This window comes from Xiphophorus couchianus, chromosome 13, assembly GCF_001444195.1.
Source record: "Xiphophorus couchianus chromosome 13, X_couchianus-1.0, whole genome shotgun sequence".
NCBI lineage: Eukaryota > Metazoa > Chordata > Actinopteri > Cyprinodontiformes > Poeciliidae > Xiphophorus > Xiphophorus couchianus.
The window spans coordinates 1,824,128-1,843,630 of NC_040240.1; the positions used below are offsets into that span (position 1 = coordinate 1,824,128).

The 19,503-nt window shown below is 43.2% G+C and overlaps 2 protein-coding genes across 5 annotated transcripts in view; one reads left to right on the plus strand and one right to left on the minus strand.

Annotated features, from left to right (window-relative positions):
* Positions 1–977: 977 nt before the first annotated feature.
* ap4s1 (adaptor related protein complex 4 subunit sigma 1) lies at positions 978–4,116 on the plus strand. Its single transcript, XM_028035752.1, has 5 exons — positions 978–1,193; positions 2,724–2,810; positions 2,889–2,957; positions 3,032–3,043; positions 3,466–4,116. The coding sequence occupies exons 1-5, from the start codon at positions 1,056–1,058 to the stop codon at positions 3,592–3,594; spliced, it is 435 nt and encodes a 144-aa protein (XP_027891553.1). The 5' UTR covers positions 978–1,055; the 3' UTR covers positions 3,595–4,116.
* Positions 4,117–4,982: 866 nt separating this feature from the next.
* The window catches only part of hectd1 (HECT domain containing 1), a 30,674-nt gene continuing 16,153 nt past the window's right edge, over positions 4,983–19,503 (minus strand). For 2 of the 4 annotated variants that reach the window (XM_028035742.1, XM_028035743.1), the window contains exons 24-44: positions 19,277–19,443; positions 18,230–18,406; positions 14,935–15,882; positions 13,584–13,805; positions 12,181–12,314; positions 11,924–12,080; positions 11,513–11,583; positions 10,874–11,025; positions 10,732–10,786; positions 10,411–10,639; positions 10,091–10,173; positions 9,731–9,858; positions 9,345–9,546; positions 9,117–9,254; positions 8,441–8,919; positions 8,188–8,346; positions 7,299–7,377; positions 7,091–7,184; positions 6,119–6,269; positions 5,872–6,016; positions 4,983–5,785 (exon numbers count right to left, since the gene is read on the minus strand). In XM_028035742.1, coding sequence (XP_027891543.1) covers positions 5,648–5,785; positions 5,872–6,016; positions 6,119–6,269; positions 7,091–7,184; positions 7,299–7,377; positions 8,188–8,346; positions 8,441–8,919; positions 9,117–9,254; positions 9,345–9,546; positions 9,731–9,858; positions 10,091–10,173; positions 10,411–10,639; positions 10,732–10,786; positions 10,874–11,025; positions 11,513–11,583; positions 11,924–12,080; positions 12,181–12,314; positions 13,584–13,805; positions 14,935–15,882; positions 18,230–18,406; positions 19,277–19,443 — 4,108 coding nt within the window. In that variant the 3' untranslated portion in view covers positions 4,983–5,647. The remainder of the gene's footprint in view (positions 5,786–5,871; positions 6,017–6,118; positions 6,270–7,090; positions 7,185–7,298; positions 7,378–8,187; positions 8,347–8,440; positions 8,920–9,116; positions 9,255–9,344; positions 9,547–9,730; positions 9,859–10,090; positions 10,174–10,410; positions 10,640–10,731; positions 10,787–10,873; positions 11,026–11,512; positions 11,584–11,923; positions 12,081–12,180; positions 12,315–13,583; positions 13,806–14,934; positions 15,883–18,229; positions 18,407–19,276; positions 19,444–19,503) is intronic. The other 2 variants (XM_028035744.1, XM_028035745.1) reach the window with 2 other exon arrangements.

Sequence of the window (19,503 nt, forward strand, 5' to 3'; positions counted from 1 at the left end):
TTCACCACCTTCATCTTTTTCCCAATTTTGATTATGGAAATATTTAGTACAGAAGTAGTTATCCACTATTTCACACAATAGTGAATAAATACATACGTGTATCCAAAAATGCTGTAAATACATATGAACGCTGTAATAAAAATATTTATTTCATGTAAAGTCTGCTTTTCTGTATCAAATGTACATATTCCATGAATCCCAATAGGAAATTAAATGTTGATACTCATATTTTCCAGATTTTCTCAGAGTTTTTGTAGAGGCAGGAAGGATCTTCCATAGCTGTCTGTGCTACAGTGAAGCTGAAGAAGCCTCTGACTGAAGACACTGTTGCTGTCTGATGAAGAGGATCCTCAAGGTGTTTCTTAATATTCCTTATTTAAGGAAGAATCCTTCTTTGCACCATCATCTGCAGAGGTCCCACAGAACAGAATCAGAACACAACATACCTTCTTTATCAGGTTACTTATAATTGCAATTTTTTTGCCCAGGTCCCTCTTGAAAATGAGATCTAGATCTCAACGGGGTTTTACCTAGTTAAATAAAGGAATATATACTTAGTTTTTTCAAGTTCCTAGATCTGATGTTGTTATAGCAACAGATGGCAGCAGAAGATTACACTTCAACAACATAACACACAACCAGTGCCTTCAGTCCAGGGCTTCTTCACTTTGAACTGCCTCATTGCTGAAACGTGCTATATAAATAAACTTGATTGACAACACTGCCTTTCCATGGATAATCTTCAAAAGTATGACACCATTTAAGGAACAAATTAACTAGCTTTCTTATATATTGTATTATCATTGTAAAAAAAAAAAGAGAAAGAAATATACCAAATATACATATGTCTTACCTCTTTGTGCTAATTCTCCAGAGGGAGCTTGCTCGCTCTAATTTTATTAAAAACATTTCCACCTATTTACTGACTTTGTCCTTAACTCCAATCCACTAGGTGGCAGTACTGTACCTCTCAGCTGCATTGTCATTGTTTATGTTTGAAGAAGGAAAACTGGTGAACTGTCTTAGGATGAGGCTGGTCTGTGGAAGGTGACAGGATGATTATGTTTGTGCTAATGGTGAACCAGCAGGGTCAGACCAGACTGTCCAAATACTATGAGCCAGTGGAGCTGAGCAAGAGAGCAGCGCTGGAAGCGGTGGCTGTCCGCTGCTGCCTGAGCCGCGGGAAGCATCAGGTAAACTACCTGGCTGGCTAGCTGTCTGCCTGCCTGCCTGCCTGCTTGACTGGCTGCCTGCTTGACTGGCTGCCTGCTTGACTGGCTGCCTGCTGAGGTCTGGAGAGTTTTCTGACCGAATGCTGAAACTATCGACAGAAATATGTGGCGGTTATACAGCTGGAAATCTTGTAATTGCAGCCATTAAATACGAATGCAGCACAGCTAGCAGCTTTGTAGGGCGACGCTGCCGCCATGTTTGTGGGGGCAGAATTTTGTTAATAGAATATAACGGTATATATTTAAATACACAGTCTACGTCCTTCCAAGCATTTACATTAACTATTTATACTGGATGGAATGAATCTTAGATATTTCCAGAAGCCGTAATTGCCGGATTAGTCTTTTAAACTTAATATATCTGGTGTGATCTATGATGAAAGATTTCTACAGACTTTAGGAAAGAACAAACCTTTCACATAAAACCCTGACAAAAGAAACTTTTGCTTCAAATTTGATGTTTTCAAGTGCCATAATGAAAGTACGGTAGATTTTTCCTTCAAACATGCACTATGAAATACTGAAATGTTTGCCTTGTATATATTACACATCTGTAATATATACAGAATCCTGTCAAACGGTGGAAATATTAGGAAAGAAGATCTGATCAGAAATGCTGGAGTAGCATCAGCTGTATTTTAATTTAAAACTAGACATTACATTACAACTTAATCTAATGTGAGAAACAATTGTGCTGAGATTTAAGGAGTAGTAGTAAAAGCAAATGAGATGGATTAGCAGAGCTTGCTGGCATGAGACAGCAACAGTCTCTTTAGTCAGAGCCACTGGAAGACTGACTGCTACAGGAGATCCTTTCTGACCACAGCATCACCAACCACAGTGACTCTTTGAACATACTTGGATGAAATGAGTTGCAGCAAAATAAAATTTCTCTTTGGAATAAAAAAAAGTAGTTTTGAATTGAATAAGAACTTGAAAATGAAAATGAGACGTTATCAGAAAATAATTCAGCTGGAAGAATCTGAAGTATTTGGACTGCATTCAGTACATATTAACCAAGGTCTCTTTTTAAAGAGACGTCATAATTGAGCTAAACTTGAGTAGTACATTTTTCAAATTTGTTCAAATTTTTCTGTGAAATCATCAAACATCTTGTATATTTTCAACATTTGTAGTTGTACTCACTCTAAACAAAATCAACTCTCCATTTTTAACCAATCAGGGGTGACCTGGCTGGACAATACTTCACTTAAATGTTCCACAGGAGACTTACCAAAAACAAACAAAAAAATATCGAAATATTACTGAGGATGTATTTCTATACTTGAACCTGCATGGATAGTTTTAACCCTGTTGATTCACACTGAATTATTGTTTTTAGAAGCTGATTGATGCAGAATCTTTCTACCCTGTGTGGAAGGATTCTGCAATTACATCAATAAAATCTCAGAGCGAACATGATGGGTGGATGTAAACATCTTGTATCCATTGTGCGCAGGATGTGCTTACAGTATGTCTGCCTCTTTCCAGTGTTCGTTTGTGGAGTACAAAGACTTTAAGCTGGTGTACCGCCAGTATGCGGCGCTGTATGTTGTGGTGGGGGTGACAGACAGTGAGGTAAAGCTGCAGAATCTGAAAACACTCAGATTGATGTCCTGCTTGTCTAATTCGTGCTTCATGGAATCCTCCCCGCAGAATGAGTTATCCATCTACGAGCTGATCCAGAACTTTGTGGAGGTTTTAGATAAATACTTCAGCCGTGTGGTGAGTTCATCAGTGCTGAAAATGTTCGGATGGCTGCAGGATATCTCTAACTGTCTGTATTTATCTGTCCACAGAGTGAACTGGATGTATCCTTTATGATGGCAGGTTTCCAGGTCTGAGCTCATTAGGTTCTATTTGTAGCTCCACAATAGTTTTGAAATTAATTATGTATGTTTACTGTCAGAAAAAAACTGCCAGGAATGTATAAACTGTGCTGTGAAAAAGCATTTTCTGCATTAGTCTTTTTCTGCTCTTGCCTTCTTTGTTGCATCAAAATAATATATAAAAAGATAAAAATTTAGATTTCAAAGATGATTTTATTCATCAAAGCTGCAGTTTAAGACTTTTATAAAAACATTTTTTTTTTACATATTTGTTGAAGCTCTCATTTGTCATGACAGCATAATAATATGAGACAGACAGTGAAAAAATGGAGCTTGGCCATGTTTCAGTTACACCATCTTGTCTGCTGCCTGCTGGTTTCTCCTTGACCTTGAGATGTGATCAGATCATGTTTAATCTGGAGTCCGTTCACATCATCCTGGACGAGATGATCCAGAACGGCCACATCGTGGAAACAAACAAGAGCCGCATTCTCGCTCCACTCACCGCCATCGACAAAATGGCGGATGGGTGAAGCAAGCAGGAAATGATGTCACAGACTATTGGAGCACTCTGGGGAATATTGGACTGGTGTTTGTTAGGGGTGCGCCGGTAAATCGGTCCTGGTTTCCTTAATGTTGGGTGATCAACCAAAACTCACATGAGAAACTGATCTTATCTTCCTCTGCAAAGGTCAGACACGCCTGACAGACAGACCGCCCACCGGGTCACCAGGTCACATCTGCATCTGCGCAGTTGACAACAGTCACTCCACTGTTGCCAACTTAGCCACCATATTTTAAAAAACTCAGAATCGGCAGGTCAGGCATTTTAAAGATCAGCGATTGGCCAGAAAACTGCAATCGGTGCACCCCTAGTGTTTGTAGAGCAAACTGCTGCCAAGTCTCCATGAGGCGCTAATGTACCAGTGTGTGCATCTCACAGCAACGCTTAACAGTACAGAATACTGCTGACAGGTTGCAACTGTGTATAAGGTGAAGTAATAATGTTTGTGGTTCAGTCAGCTGATAATACATGGTGAAACCTCATTTTGTTATTTCATTGTTTGAGCGTTCTCTTTTTGTGCACAATAACTCTAGATCCAGGGATTCCTAGTTCAATCCCTGGGGGTTTGTTAAAGAAACGTTTCTGCTCCAGCACATCTGCAGATCTCCCGATCTCTGCAGAGCTTCTAATTGTTCATTTGATCCCACTCAGCTCCTTCAGACTAGCCAGCAGCAATTAGCAAACACCTGGTGGAACTGCTGAGCTCATCAACTTTATTTATAAACGCTCTAACATCAGCCGCAGCTGAAACAAAGTGCCAAACATCAATAGTGGATAAATAAGATAAAGCATTAAAAAATAGAGCTACCTCTCAGTGCAACACTGGTAAACACATTGTTAAAGAGTCAATGGAGGAGCCATGCTGTGACCACTTCCTGAAGGCGGAGTTTCAGCCTCTGTAAACAGAGACAGAGGCCCAATTTCAAGGAGTCAAATTTCTTTTAAGTGATTTTATTTGTATTTAGACAGTTACTTGATTGTGTTTTATAATGGCACCATGTGCCTTGAAAATAAATACTGCCCCTTTAAAGCATTTTCGTGCCACTCACAGCTCTTCAGATCTAGAGCAGAGCAGCTTCTAAATTTTACCCGTCCCTGAAATGAACGATGGGAATCTGGCAGATGGAGTTCTCACAGCTGTTTGAACAGTTTTCCATTTGATGCTCTTCCATAAAATTGTCACATCTGTGGAGAGTACCTGTGGATCTCTGCAGCTCCTCCAGAGTTACCATGAACCTCTTGGCTGCTTCTCTAATTAGTTGTTTTACTGCATAAATAAAAACTATTTATGGGATTTAATGTTTCTAAGATAAGATTTCTAAAAGGAAAAAAAAATCTACAAACAACACAACTAAATCTTTACTTCATACTTTGCAAACAATTTATTGATTATCTTTTGGAGCATACACATTTGAAAATATTTGTTTACCTGAAACTGCAACTTCAGTACTTCAGTTAAATAAATGTTTACAATATACAAAGAAAATACAGGGAGCAGAGTTTTTTAAATGTGCATCAAACACAATCAGTGTTTTTTTTCTCTTTAGCTTAATCAGAGAGGAAACACCAAAAACTGAACTCTGACCTTTTCATCAGGTCTGAAACAAACCAAACTGATGCTCTCACACACACGCACACACACACACACGCAAGCTGAATGGAAAGGAAGAAAAACTAAAAAGATGAAAACGAGAAATGAGCCTGAACCTCTAATGAAGGAAATGAAAACTAAGTGGAACCAGGCACTGAACTGAACGGACGAGAGGAGGGGACCTATGTGTGAACGCGAACACACACACACACACACACACACACTCTCACACACACCAGCCTGCAGCCTTGGCCCTGGATGATGACGTGGTTGTCAGGAGGGAAGCGTGAAACGTGTGGGTTGGAGATGTTCAGTCAGAATCCTGCGCAGCGAGTCTCTGTGTGTCTGTCACTCATGCGGCTGGATGTTCTGGCAACACGGACAGATGGTTTGGGTGCATGCTCAGTGTAACCGTGGCGACGCTCGGAGGTCAGTTCAGGTGAAAGCCCTTTTCCATAGTGGCAGCTAACAAACGCTCCCTCATGATGTCTTCAGATGAATACTCTGGGAGCTTCAGGTAGTGAACACAAGTGTTTACTGATGGATAGCTGGAGTCTGTTGCATCCACCTGGAGGGGGCGGGGCAAGAGGGGAACAGCAGCCAATCAGCTCACAGTCAGACTTTTAAAGATGCCTGAAGAAGCTCTGAACCTACCTTTCTGACTACGGTGAGGCGTGGGTGAAGGTTGGCCAGGCCACCAGGGGGCAGCGTGGAGCAGCCGGTGGTGAACTGCAGGAAGGCTTTCCTCTCATCAGATGACATTCCACATAAAACCCTGACAAAGCGCTGAAAGCCAGGACTGAAGAGGAGCAGACACAATGTAACAGTTAGGATCAGCTTTTAGCCTCAAACATCAACCCTGTGTGAGTGAGTGTGTGTGTGTGTGTGTCTGCTCCCATACCTGTCTCTGGTGTAACCAAGCTTTGGTTCGGTGTAGTTGATGATGTCATCAGCATTCCAGGAAGGAGACTGGTTACCACAGAGAACCATCTGCACTTCCTTATGGCTAAAGGAGCTCAGCTTCTCCATGGGGAACACCTGATTAAATCCCTCTGAGGAGAGCAGACAGGGTGAGCCCACAGCAGTCAGTCACATCCATCCATTATTCAAATTATCAACTCATTTAGAAACCCAGACTCTAAAAATACTATGAAAATATCTATACATTTTGCACTTAAGAGCAGAAACGACAAAAACCTTTTTAAATCTGTTCTACCAAGAACTCCTTAGTTTTAGCTTCACCTGACTCAAATACTGTAAGAAAACAAAAACTATGAAACACCTTTTGCTCTCCAATTATTAATTGTATTTCTTAGCTGCAGATTCATCCTTTACTACAAATGATCAATCATTCACTACAGGCTGTTATTGACTTTCAGGTAATAAAATGTTTATTTTCTTACTTAAATTTATCTATGATTTGAATTAATTGTACATTTGCACCTCAATGTATTTCTAATATTGTATAAAAAAGCGTCAAATAAAATAAAATAAATAAATAAAAATGTGCAGAATGAGCCTTTTTTTTTTTAAATCAGATTTTTTTTTGTCCAGTTTTGTCTTACTAACTGCTCTGTGTTGTTCTTTTAACAAATGGCCTTTTGAGTTGGAATGCTCCAGTTAAGAATTAATCACTGACTAAATCAGTTAATCAATTCATCACTATTAATCCAATTAATTGTTTTAGCCCTACTTATAATAATAAACATGTCAACAGTTTGGTGTCCCAGAGAAACTGTTGATCTGTGATTTTGGGTACTATGCAGGTTTTGGCGAGTGCTTGGAATGAAAATAATAATAATTCCATTACTTTGAATGGTGCCTGAGCTGTAAGTGAGCTCCAGCTTTTTGTAGTTGTGATGTGTGTGTTCACCTTTGAAGGCCTCCATCTGTTTCTGGATGCCAGTGTGCATACAGAAATCAAACATCAGCTCCACATACTCCTCTGCATTCTCCACAGTCACCATCTGTCCCCACACAATCACACACAGAGAGAAAAGCAGGTTTAGTGGGACACACACACACACACACACAGTCCATCCTGTGACCGGAGCAGCAGCTGGGTGGATGTGTGCCATTACCTCGTCATCTCCGTTTGGTTTCAGGTCTACTGCAGAGAAGCCATGAACCTTTGATGATGGACAGAATTGAAAGTTTAACCTGAAAACAGAAATGTCACTTCATCAGGTTACATTTAAAACAGCAGCAGGTACAAAAACACTGTACTTATTATTTCTATACAGTATCTTCATTTTAATACAGTTTTATGAAACTTTTACAGACTACTGAGGCTGCGCCTTTTTTCTTTTTAATACTCCAGCATTTATACAAATGATCTGTGAGAGATCATGTTTCTTGGGATTATCCTGCACTGAGGTAGGCGTCAAGTTTAAAAACCAAATGTTTGTGCTGCTTGCTCAACATGAGCCACAAATATGATTTAATATATAGTTGTGTTTTCAAAGGTTCCTGTTGAGCGCAGTGAGAACAGAGCGGAAGGTGTGGCGTGTGGGTTTAAGTCTCACACACACAATGCGTTTTCTGGCAGCGCCTGGCTGGCTGCTGCAACTTGAAGTTTATGAAAATGTCTTCTTCATTCACAGTATTCCTGGAAAATGTTGCATTCACATAAATAAATAAATAACCAGCAAATCAAAATACTGCAGCAAGCTGCAGATATTATCAGACTACAAAAACTTAATACAAGGAATGCTTCAATTTTGCATCTTGAGAATATTTAGTTAAGCACACGGTTAATTATTATCTGTTTTAAGTCATTAAGGCTCCAAGATTTCATGGAGCCTTAAACAGCATTATGACGCCCCCCCCCCCGTTTTCTATTAAGCCTGTACTGACTCCGGGGTTCAGCAGGTATACTGGGTAAAACCCTGACTATGTCACGCCCCCAAACAGAAGAGCCGACTCAGCTCTTCTCAGCAGCAGGTCAAGCTGAGTCTCAGAGGATTTTACCCGAGGTCCTCGATGCTGAGTGGGGGTCCGGAGCCCATGGGGTTCCTCAGCATCAGGTCCTGCAGTCTGGTGTTCTTCTCGTCTTCAGACAGACTCTTGCTGCTCAGGATCTGTCTCCTCTTCACAGCCAGCTCTTTCACCTCTTTTAGGAAGGTTGCTCTAGAAGAGGAGTGGGGGAGATCATTTTCTAAATGACTAAATGTTTTCACAATCAAACTAAAGAAGGAAACTCTGAACCCAATGACCTGCTGACCTGTGTGGGTTGACCAGCTGGAAGTCATCCCAGGTCAGGATGCCATGGTACCAGGCAGGGGGCTTCCGTTTGGGAGGGTCCATGATGAACTCGGACTTGGAGTCCTCGTCGAAGCTGCCCACCGAGTACGTCTCTTGGCTCTCCTCAGTGGACGCCTCCGACTGCACCTCGGACAGCAGCGCCTGCAGGTGGGCGCGCTCGGGGCCGTGGCCCGGCGGCGAGCCGCGCGACTGGTACAGCAGCTTGCTCATGTTGGACTTGATGTCGCCCATGCAGAGCAGCTTGAAGAAGGGCTGGGACACGGGCAGGTCCACCAGCCGGTTGTCCTGGATGCACTTGGCCAGGAAAATTCCCAGGAAGTGGAAGAGCTTGGTGATGCGCTCCAGCTCCTCGCTGTCCTGCGGGAACGGAGCGGGGAACAGGCCGCAGGACCGCTGCACGTAGAAACCGGGAGGCTTCAGACCACCGCCCAGGTCCACCTACAGGGGACAGAAGAACACACAGGGTCAGCAGTGTCGCTATGGAGATGGAGGTCAAACTGATGCAAATCAATCACAACACAGCATTGTCCTGGTTCCAGTTCACTGGGTAAATACTCATCATAAACCTGCTCTACTTCACATCCTCTTAGCAGTTTCTCATGAGTTCATGGGTCAGTGGTTGCTAGGTGACTGACCTGTCGGGACTCGTCGTCAGGGAAATCGTCGTCACACAGCCAGATACCCAGAGACGTTCTCTGGAACTCTGCAGCCACCAGAGCGTAGAACTCCAGGGTGGGACCCAGACCGGTTCCCTCTTCACCCTGGAACTCCACCTGAACACACACACACACACAATTCAGCTACAGAAGGTAGTTACAGCAGATGAGACAGAGCTTCCAACACGTGTTCACTTCCTCTCTCACCTCCAGCACGGACTTCCTGTCGGCGTGAATCTGCATGACTGACTCCGCCCACTCCATCATGGCATCTCCTCTGGGAACTTTGACCCTCTCGTGTTTGAGCCGGCCAACCCTGAACTCTCCAGGGTCGTCCCGCCGCACTGTGGTGGACGGCCGCGATCGCTCCATGGTCGCCTCGCGCCGGTTCTGGAGCCACACGATGGCCCTGTGTGGGAGCACAGGGGTCAGAGGTCAGGACACGGAGAGGACAGAACCCAGTCACACTGGATGGAACTGCCTGCAATGTTTTTCAACTCTAGGCATTAGTTTCAGGGCGAGTAGATCTGGTCCTGTTGCCCCAGATCGCTGGTGGCTCTCCTGGTAGTTGCTATGGCGCCTGTCAGACTCACCTGGACGCTCCAAAAGCGGTGCAGGTGAAGTACAGCTGTCTGGTCTCAAAGGGGATGAGGAAGGGACATTTGGACGTGAGTTGTTCACACCAGTCAGGTAGCGCTCCGCTGGCCACAGCCAGAGGCTCCTAGCAACAAAACATCGATAGCATTCAGTTAGCTTAGCTTCACTTGTAGTTTGCTACAGGAGGTCTAGCTCAAGCCCTGAGCAGCATTATGACAGATACAGAATGGTTAATACCACATTAATGTTCTATAGAAATATAAACATAAAAGGGGGACAAATGAACATTAAAATTACAAGTTAATCTCACAAACATTTAGTACATTTTCATTAATAATCCTAGAAGAGAAGCTGACCTCAATCTGCTGGAGGATCTTGGTGGTGATCTTCTTGCTGGTGAACTCCTCTGGTGATGCGTTGAACTGCAGCTCCTCAACATCTGGAAATACAGGCAAAAAAAACCAAAACATATGAGGAATGTGCAAATGCACATGCAGAATATTCCTGTCCCAACAATGAAAAGCTGTATTTTATAAATACAGCTTTTTGCTGTATTTATAAAAATCCTCCATAGTTTAGAATCAGTCAGCTCATTTCACATGATTGAAATGCAAAACTGTGATAAAGGATGAAATAACCCATCCAGCAGGGAGGTGTGAGTGTGAAACCGTCGTACCTTCCTGCAGCGTGCGCGCGTTGGAGACCGAGTCGCTCCCGATGATGTAGAGGATGCGCAGCAGCTGCAGGACGTCCTCCATGCCGCATGCGTTCTGGCTGCAGCCGGCCTTGGCCTGCGCTGCCTCCCTGACCCAGCCCAGGATCTCACTGCTCTGACTGACTGACAGTGAGCTCGGACTGAGCACCCCGCAGCGACCCCCGACCCCGGTGCTCTGGTCCAAGAACTCCTGCAGATAGAAACAGACCAGAGGGTCACCATTACCTTCCTCGTTTACGGTTCCAATTCTGTCCAAAGCGTAAAAGAAAGAGTCGGACTTGCCATCTTCCCACTGTCCTTCTCTTTATCAGAGTCTTTCAGCTCCCGGTACATTATCCTGCAGGGGAACACAGCAAAGAGTGAAATGTAAAGTGTGAACACGTGAATTGAGCTGTGGTCAGGTTCTGGGGGTCTCCTCTCTTACGTGTAGGTGGGCTCCCAGATGCGCCGCAGCTTATCCGTCTTCACAGAGCCGTTGCAGGAGAGCTGCAGAAGCCGCTGCACGTAGTAGAAGATGGTCAACTTGTAGCTGGACAGAGGAAGCTCAACCTCTCTAGTTGTACCAAGACCGGGAACCTGGACACACACACACACACACACACACACATATATATTTAAGAATCCCAATTCACATTTACTACAATTCAGAATCGATTTAAGATGTCCCAAAAATAGGTGTTAATTAAAAATGTTGCTTATATTGTCAATACATGGTTTTCAAATAAAATTTGAGTAATTGATTACAGATCCTGTAATTAACGATATTAACATTTTTAATGGAGTCCCACCTCAACTATAGGAAGCTAACAGAAACACTGGACGTCCTGGAGAGGTGGGAAGAGAATTTTACTCCAGAGTAATGATACTTCATAATTGCAAAAGTAAAAGTACAACACAATACTTTTGTATTAGAATCAGTCAGCTCATGAGTCAGCTCATGGAAAAAGTGAAAATGTTTTTTCACTTTTGGAAAAGTAAATTTTCCAAAGTAAATTTTCTTTCCAAAATGTTACTCCAGTAAATGTGAGTAAATGTGGCTGGTTACTCGTCTTCATTGACGAACCTTTAGAGTCAGAGCGAGGTGAGGAGAAGGAGCACACTCCACCTCCTCCCGGGCCTCGGACCGAGGCGTTCCTGCACCAAAACAGAACCAGTTCCAGTCAATTATTCATTTCACTGCATTCAACACAGACTGACATGGTCTTACACGGAGATACAGGACCCAAAAGAATAAATGTATCACATGTTCCAACATTTATGTCTGCTTGTACTGTATATAGTTGATGGAACCAGTGCTGCTTTTTAAATTCTTCATTTTACTTTGACTCATTTCAATATGATTACCAAACAGTTATGATAATTTTACTTATTTGCAATTCATTTTTAAAAAATATTTACTAAAGTTAAAGTTAGTTTAGATGAAAAATTCTAGCTAGCTTTATATTTGCTACAGTAGGTGTCTGCAGCAGCGTACCAGGAGAGGGGATCTCCAGGTCGGTGGTCTGTTGGACATTAGTTCTTCCAGGTCGGGGGTCAAACGCAGGGACCAAAGCAGAAAACTGCCTTTTGAGGACAAAATCATCGTCCCACGTTCTCCTGCGTCCTCCTTTCGTCTCATACTCTTCCTCCTCCTACAACAGAATATACATCAACACAGCAGCAGCAAAAACAAAACTACTACAGGACATAGTCAGACCTAACGACACCATAAACAAAACTTCTTTTACATACCAGGACCTCCTCATACTCCTGGTCCTCCTGATTGTCATCTTCGTTTTCGTCGTCATCATCGTCGGGCTCAGGGAGGTCCTCCTCATCGTCTAGCTCTGCCAGCAGCGTGTTGGCACGGCAACTGTCCAGGAAGTCTGCAGGTTGACAGAAACACAGCTGACATGATTCCAGCTGGAGAACGGACTGAAGACCCTCCCTGATCCTGATGACGGCTCCGCCTGGGCCAAAGGTCAGCCAGCTGCTAAACACCAAGCAGCGCTAAAAACTCCAACCTGTTCTGAGAATGCATCTTGGGTTTGGCTCCTTGCAGAACATGGGTGACTCCAGGTGCACAGAACTTCAAACCACGCAGAGCACCCAGAGAGCGCCGACTGCTCCAGCACATTGGATCTGGTCTTGTTGCACGTGTAACATGGCTTCATTCACATCGCATATGATCATGTGACCTTCACGTCTACATCTCTACCCCAAACCACAACAAAAGTTCCTTGCAGGGAATACCAAACATGCAGCATCACATTCCCTCTGATGGCGCTTCCTGCTGCTCTGCAGCGTTTAGCTTGTAGTTAGTTTGTAGATTTGAGCAAACCTTGTGTTAGAATTTAACTCCATACGGTGAACAAACATGAACTGTCTTAGACCAGTTCAACCTTCCATGTTAACCCAGGAATTCAGGTCTTAAGACCACTCACTAAAATACGACAGGCTTGTTTCTAAAATGATGAGAACAGTTGGAACTAGAAATGCACCGATCCACTTCTTTTAATTTCCGATATCAATATCTGAGGTTTAGCATAGGGCAACACCAATACACAAAAATAGGTGGCTTAAAACATTTTTTTTAACAGACATAAATGTACTGAATTACAAATTTATTTGCCAACTCTGCACCAGTACAGCACACTGAAATACACTAATAGCTCCACTAGCTTGGTCAAACATGGAAAAACAACTTGAATTTGTTCAGTCAGAGTAATAGAAGGAGAACAGCCAATGGAAAATAAATAATAAATAAGCTAAAACTGATAAAAACAATAGGTTGACTATTTTGGTCAAGCATGTAAAAATAAACTAAAACATTCTTTCAAATGGTTCAAAAAGTGCAATTATATAGGAGTTTGAATATAATGTAAAATAAATAATGACGTCACCAAGCGCAAAAAGCATAGAATTAGACTGAATAGATCTGCCCGTATGAATTGGGCACATTATATCCAATACCACATCTAGATCTTTTTTAAATATCAGAATCGATACAGATATTAATATTGGATCGGTGGATCTCTACAGTAGTTGGAACGTTGCTGAGTTAAGTTAGGCAGCCAAGCAGCTGTAACAGGTCAAACATGCTGTTACATGATGTTCTGTGTGCGTGCGTGTGCGTGGTGGGAGGGGGCACTGACCATAGAGGGAAAACTCAGCCTCCTGTCCTGTGTCACTCTCACTGGATGTGGACGTCAGGCTTGTTGTCAGAGTGTTACTTAGCAACTGGCCAACTGAAAGCCCCGTTGTGGCTGTGGCTACGTTATTGCCGCTGGTTACTATGGAAGTTGACATGGTAACTGTGGAGGTGGTGCCAGTGGTGGTGAGGTTAGGAAAGCTCTGAGCGCCCATGAGAGGAGAAGCTGCAAACAAACAAAAACAAGTTGCAGTTAGTCTGAAACCGAAGACACAGCAGTACACAGGTTGGTTATGCTGCAGTCAGCTGCCAGCACACACACACATGCACACACGCACACAGGACGCCTGAAGGAAGGGAACTCATGCTCTTCTCTAAATAACTCAACCATTATGGTTTGTTTTTTGTCTAGAATGTCCCCCTTGGACACGTCAAACAGCCTAATATGGAGCACAAGTGTTCAGAGCTCGGCATAGTGCCTGGAGAAACATTTTAACTACAGCAACATTTCCCTTTCCTCACACCTAAACAACCACAGGCTCCAGGTCTTATGGGAGTTTTGTTTTAAAATAGTTTTGGTGTGGGAAAAGCAGACATGTTCCGGGTTTCCTGCTTTGTTACGTCACACTGTCACACCGGATCAAATCTATCAGCATTCATTTGCACAGTGGCAACAGTTTTTGTCCAGCTGGTGTTGAGTCTGAGCTGCAGGAGGTGGAGGAAGGGAAATGAATGGTAATCATGTGTATGGCTGCATAATGTTAGGAGAAACATGAGTTTCTCTGATAATGTCACTGGACAATATGGCTGATAAACATGTAATGATATAAGCATTTAATATTAGTCAATATTGGTAATTACTGATTAGTTTTTGTTTTAAAAATCTGAAATATTGCCACACAGGTGAGGTGACATTTCCTCTTTTATCCACAGTTTTCACTCAATATGAGGCACTGCCCTAGGTACTCAACAAGTTGTTGCTAGGTAGCACAACTTGTTGTTACAAGTTACTGACCAGATTGTTGCTAGGTAGCCAAAAGGTGAGTTAGCTAATTGATGCCACCCACCTTGCCCAGAGATTGAGCAGCTAAAGCTCATCCTACAGAATAGAATTTGTAAAGTGCTTTGAGATTACATTTATTGCGAAGTGGCGGTATGGAAATAAACTGTATTGAAATTAAATTGAGAAACCGTGAAAAGAAGAAGATAAGCACATATTGCTCTTGATATGATCAGAGAAATATTTACCAATCTTATTGACACTGAAAGACTTCGTAACATGGTGCAGCCCTATTGAGTACTATGTTTGTCGCCTCATTCCTGTAGCATTAGCATGCTAGCAGTGCGGAACTCACTTGCGGCGCTCATGACGTTGCGGCCCAGGGTGTTTGTGTTGTTGTCGCTGCTGCTGCGGCTCAGATTCATGTTGTTGGTGGCGTTGGTGCGGGACATGTTGGGCGCGCGGCGGACGAAGGACTCCATGAGGCTGGCCTCCCGCGACGACAGATTGGGGACGCTGGCGCTGGAACTCATTGGGGCCCCGGCGGCCAGCAGGGAGCTGACCGACAGGCGCGTGTTGGCAGCGGAGCACAGCGGCCTCTGAGAGTGCGTGTCTTTGCTGGACGACTCGGACACAGAACTGACGTCGGGGGAGCTAACGCTCACCAGACCCATGGAGATGGCCGTGGCCGGGTCGGTGCCGGCTGCGGCCGCGGTGGGCGAGTGGTGCTCGTCTCCGGTCACGGACGTGTCGGCGGTGAGCGTGCCGGAGCTGGACCCCGACCCGCATCCGGCCTCTGCAGCGGAGGACAAAACCACGATGGGCTCCTGTTGGTGGCTGTCGGTGACCCCTGCGGGCCCCGCGCCTTGGTCCAGCAGCAGGCCCTCCGCTCTCCTCTCCAGCTGCAGGGCCCCGCCGCCGGAGGAGCTGAGGCTGATGTCAGAGGACGAGGCCACGCTGCAGACGGAGCTGCTGCTGCCCTTCCTGCTGGAGGAGCTGGCCCCGCTTTTGTCGGGACAGTTATTTTTCACCAGGCTGCTCCAGGAGGGCTGCTGAGAAGACGACGAGGTTGAGGACAACGACGCCAACGTGGTGGTTCCGCCAACAGCTGTTGGTGTCACAGAGGGTCCCACCGTGGATGAGGCGGGACCTGAAACAGTGGATGAGACAGGTTTGGGTGTTGGCGCTGTGGCAGCCGACTCAGGGTCATACCCTGGAGCAAGCTTGAGGTCAAACTTCCCTTCAGCGCCCATACGGTAAGAGTTAGAGCATCCGCTAGCATCCCAGGTTACATCAATCCACCCTGGATGGACAGAGAGATAGGAGGGAGACGGACAGATGGATGTCAGAGAGGCGGCAGAGAGGGAAACAGGGCGAGAGCGGCAGAGGAAGGCAGACAGCGGACAAGCAGCTTACAGTCCTAACAGCTCCACACAGTGACAGAATATTACTTCCAACCTAGATGCACATGTCAAACAACAACATCCTGCAGGAACATTCAGGGCTACGTTTATTTATTAGAGGAGTGATTTGGTCAGACTTCCAGCTAGTTACTGATTTGATACATGACTGGTTGAGGCAGCATGATGGGCAGAGCCTTCCTGGACGCAGATAGAACTGCTGCCTCTGTTCATAGAAAACCTGCCACCAGGCCTGTCACAATAAGCAATCCATCAATTAATGTATGATCCATTAAAATGACCTCAATAATTGCCATTTCCATGATGTATTGTTTTTCTCTCTTCCTACCTAAAACTGGACGACAAAAGTCTTCACTCTGGTGCTTTGGTCTCAACTAGCCCTTTTTTTTGAAGGACAATTTTATTTACAAAGACTTCAATATCGATTATATTTGTTGTGTTTGTTTATTTATTTTGGATATTTAAAATATCATTATCGTTTATCGCAATAACTTCTGGGACAATTTATCATCAAGCAATTAATTGAGTGATTAATTTTATTGCTCATTAAAATAAAAATATTTAACTTAATTAATTGCTTATCCCGACAGGCCTTCCTGCTACATTTTAAAGGCAGGTTTTGTTAAATAAGTTCAAACAGAAATGAGTCAGAGAGTCAGAACTTGCTGCTAAAGAAACAGCAGGCTGTATTTGTATTTATGAGTCACATTTATCTGACTTAATAGATGTAGGCCAACAGAAACATCCAAACAGTCTTTTTAGGACCAGGGAATAGATTATTAGTCGGAATGCACTTATTACTGCATCTTTTTCCTATATAAATATAGCAAATGTTATAGCTTCAAGTGGTTCAAATTCTGTGAAAAAATATTTTTAAAATCTCAGAGTACGCACCTTTTGCTATCAAGTTATTATACTGTATCATAGTTTTTTTTTAGCTGTATATGAATCCTTTGCTAAAATAATCAAATGCTCACAAAAGGAATACAGATATTACATGTTAGGCAATTACATGTTTACTTACTTATTTAAAAAGAAAATTAGTGTTTCCATCTTTTTATATATTTGTAACACTGTATAAAAAAGCCTTTAGTGCTCCAATGAAAAATCTGCACAACGTGCCAATTTTTTATCTAATTGTCAGAAAAATGTATTTCTAAAATAATAGTTAGCTCTATTACATCCTACTTTAATATATTTTCTACTCTGAGACAAAAAGTATCTCTAAAGCAGTTTTGTTTTTATTCTGAAAGTGTTTCATTTCTGTTGTATGGGAGTAGAAATAGTCTGCCCTGAAAAAACATTTTGTTGCGGATTATAAAAGAAGGCTTCTATCACTAGTGGAGTGACTAGAAAACAATGTGACAGGTACAAAAAAACAGAAAATAAAAGCAGGGGAAAACTATACAATAAATCATTACAGTAAAAAGAGAGAAAATACAATCAAACAGTAATGATCCCATTTATGGTAGTAAAAATATGAGATGTGGAACAAATGGAAGAGCACACAGAGGCAAGTGAAGTTCTCATCATCCCAGTATATGTTGAGATCAGAGGTTCTGCAGTAACAACAACAATAGTACCAGTTTCATGTCTTACAATGTGGCCAAATGTGTTCTGAGCTGTTCTAAGATCTAGTTGACTTTAAAATCAATCCATCTGTTCCTAAATACAGTAAGAGTCTCAGAAGTAACAAATTCTCTATGCAACACTTTGGGAAATGATTGCAGACTGCTGCTGTTTCTGCTGACCTGAGAAAACAAAGGATCCTGCTCCACCCTAACTTCTAATAACTGTAAAAAAAATTAAAAAAGAGAGAGAGACTAGTGAATATCTGTCAACATTAGGCAATAGCAGAGAAAATAAAAGACAAGCCAATCTCTGACATCAGACTTGTTGAAGGTAAATGCAAGTAGGGAATGAGGAGAAAATGTTTTCAGAATGATTTCTCTCCAGCTGGTTGATTAAAGAGGAATAAACCAGTCTGGAGGTAGACTGGAAACAGGATGTTTGAGGAGAAAGCTGGAAGGAAACCAGTACAGGAAAGGAAACAAGTTCATGTGTTTACTGAGATAAACATCTGCCCACATTCACTCCTCAGGAACAGATACGACTGATGGCACATCGTCACTCCTCAACAACCTTTCAGACAAAAAATGGCGGTCTAGACAGAGGGCTTGGAAATGAGAGCATGTCAGCTAGCTTTCGGTCAAAAGGACACCAACTCACCATTGTGAGCCTCTCCCGTGACAGTGCCCTCTCCTGGCGGATTTCCATCCTGCTCCCGCCACTTCCAGTCGATACCACGAACGACCCGCGCTCCTGGGACGATGTACTTCATTACCTGAGAGCGGAAAATTCTGCGCTGGCGACGGAGGTTTGCCTCTGCCTCCTTCACAGCTTTACCTGCATTGGGACAAGGACAGAGGGACACACTGCTTAGAGGAAACACTTAGGTAAAAAAAAAATGTTGTAAATGGAGCCAATAGCTACAGTATTTAGAGTAATGCTACATGCTAATGCTAACTCTGGTATAAAGCAGGGCCCACTTTTGTCATGACTATAATTTGCCTTGTTTCTCAGTAAGTGGAGTTTACAAGGAGGAGCATCATAGTGTGGGCCGTCTTACAGCATCTAACTGAAGCATTGATGATTGGAGAAACGAGTCGGGACTGCAGTCCAAATATTTGGTACCTCTATAGGAGCATAGCATGTTATTGTTTACATCCCAAAATTTCGCGCATGAGCACAACGCTGGAGGGCAAGAAGACGTCCATCCAGCAGCTATGGCTCTGAAACTTGATACCCTTGGACCTTGTTATCTAGTTGTAGTGTTGATAATTAGTAGCAAAAAAACACTGCGTCCCTTTTTCTTTTGTAAACCACATATACATTTAATATTTAGCATGTTATGTTGATAACTTGATAGCTAAAACATCTGGTGCGAGTGACGTCATGTTACAATGTGTTTGTATAATAACTACTTGAAAAATGAATTATTCAAAGAAAATCAGTACAAACATATTGCCCAACTTGTTGCTTTTCCTTTAACAGCAAGGCCGCAGTAATAAACACCCAGCCTCTCCCCAATAAACTGTTGCTGGAAGTTTTAAACTAATAAGGTGAGTACAGGGAACGATTAATCAGATTTATCGTAATAAATTATAAACTGATTATTGAAATTATCGTCCACTAATTTAGTAATTAATTGTTAACTGGAGTATACGAACTCAAAAATAAACTGCTGCTACTCTGAGCTTCAGCAGAGGGGCTCACCTAGCTGGTCCTCACAGATCGCTGTGACTGTGCCATACAGCTCCAGCCCAGACAGAGACAAGTAGTGTGTCTGACCACTGGCATTCTTCCCCATTTGTTTGATCCTTATGTGCCTCCAACCCTGCTTCTCGTCTTTGGACGGGTCCAGAGGCCAGGTGGCCGTTGACCTGTGGAGACACAGACTAGCGTTAGTATTCACCAAGAGGCGCGGCTGCCTTCTGACTGCA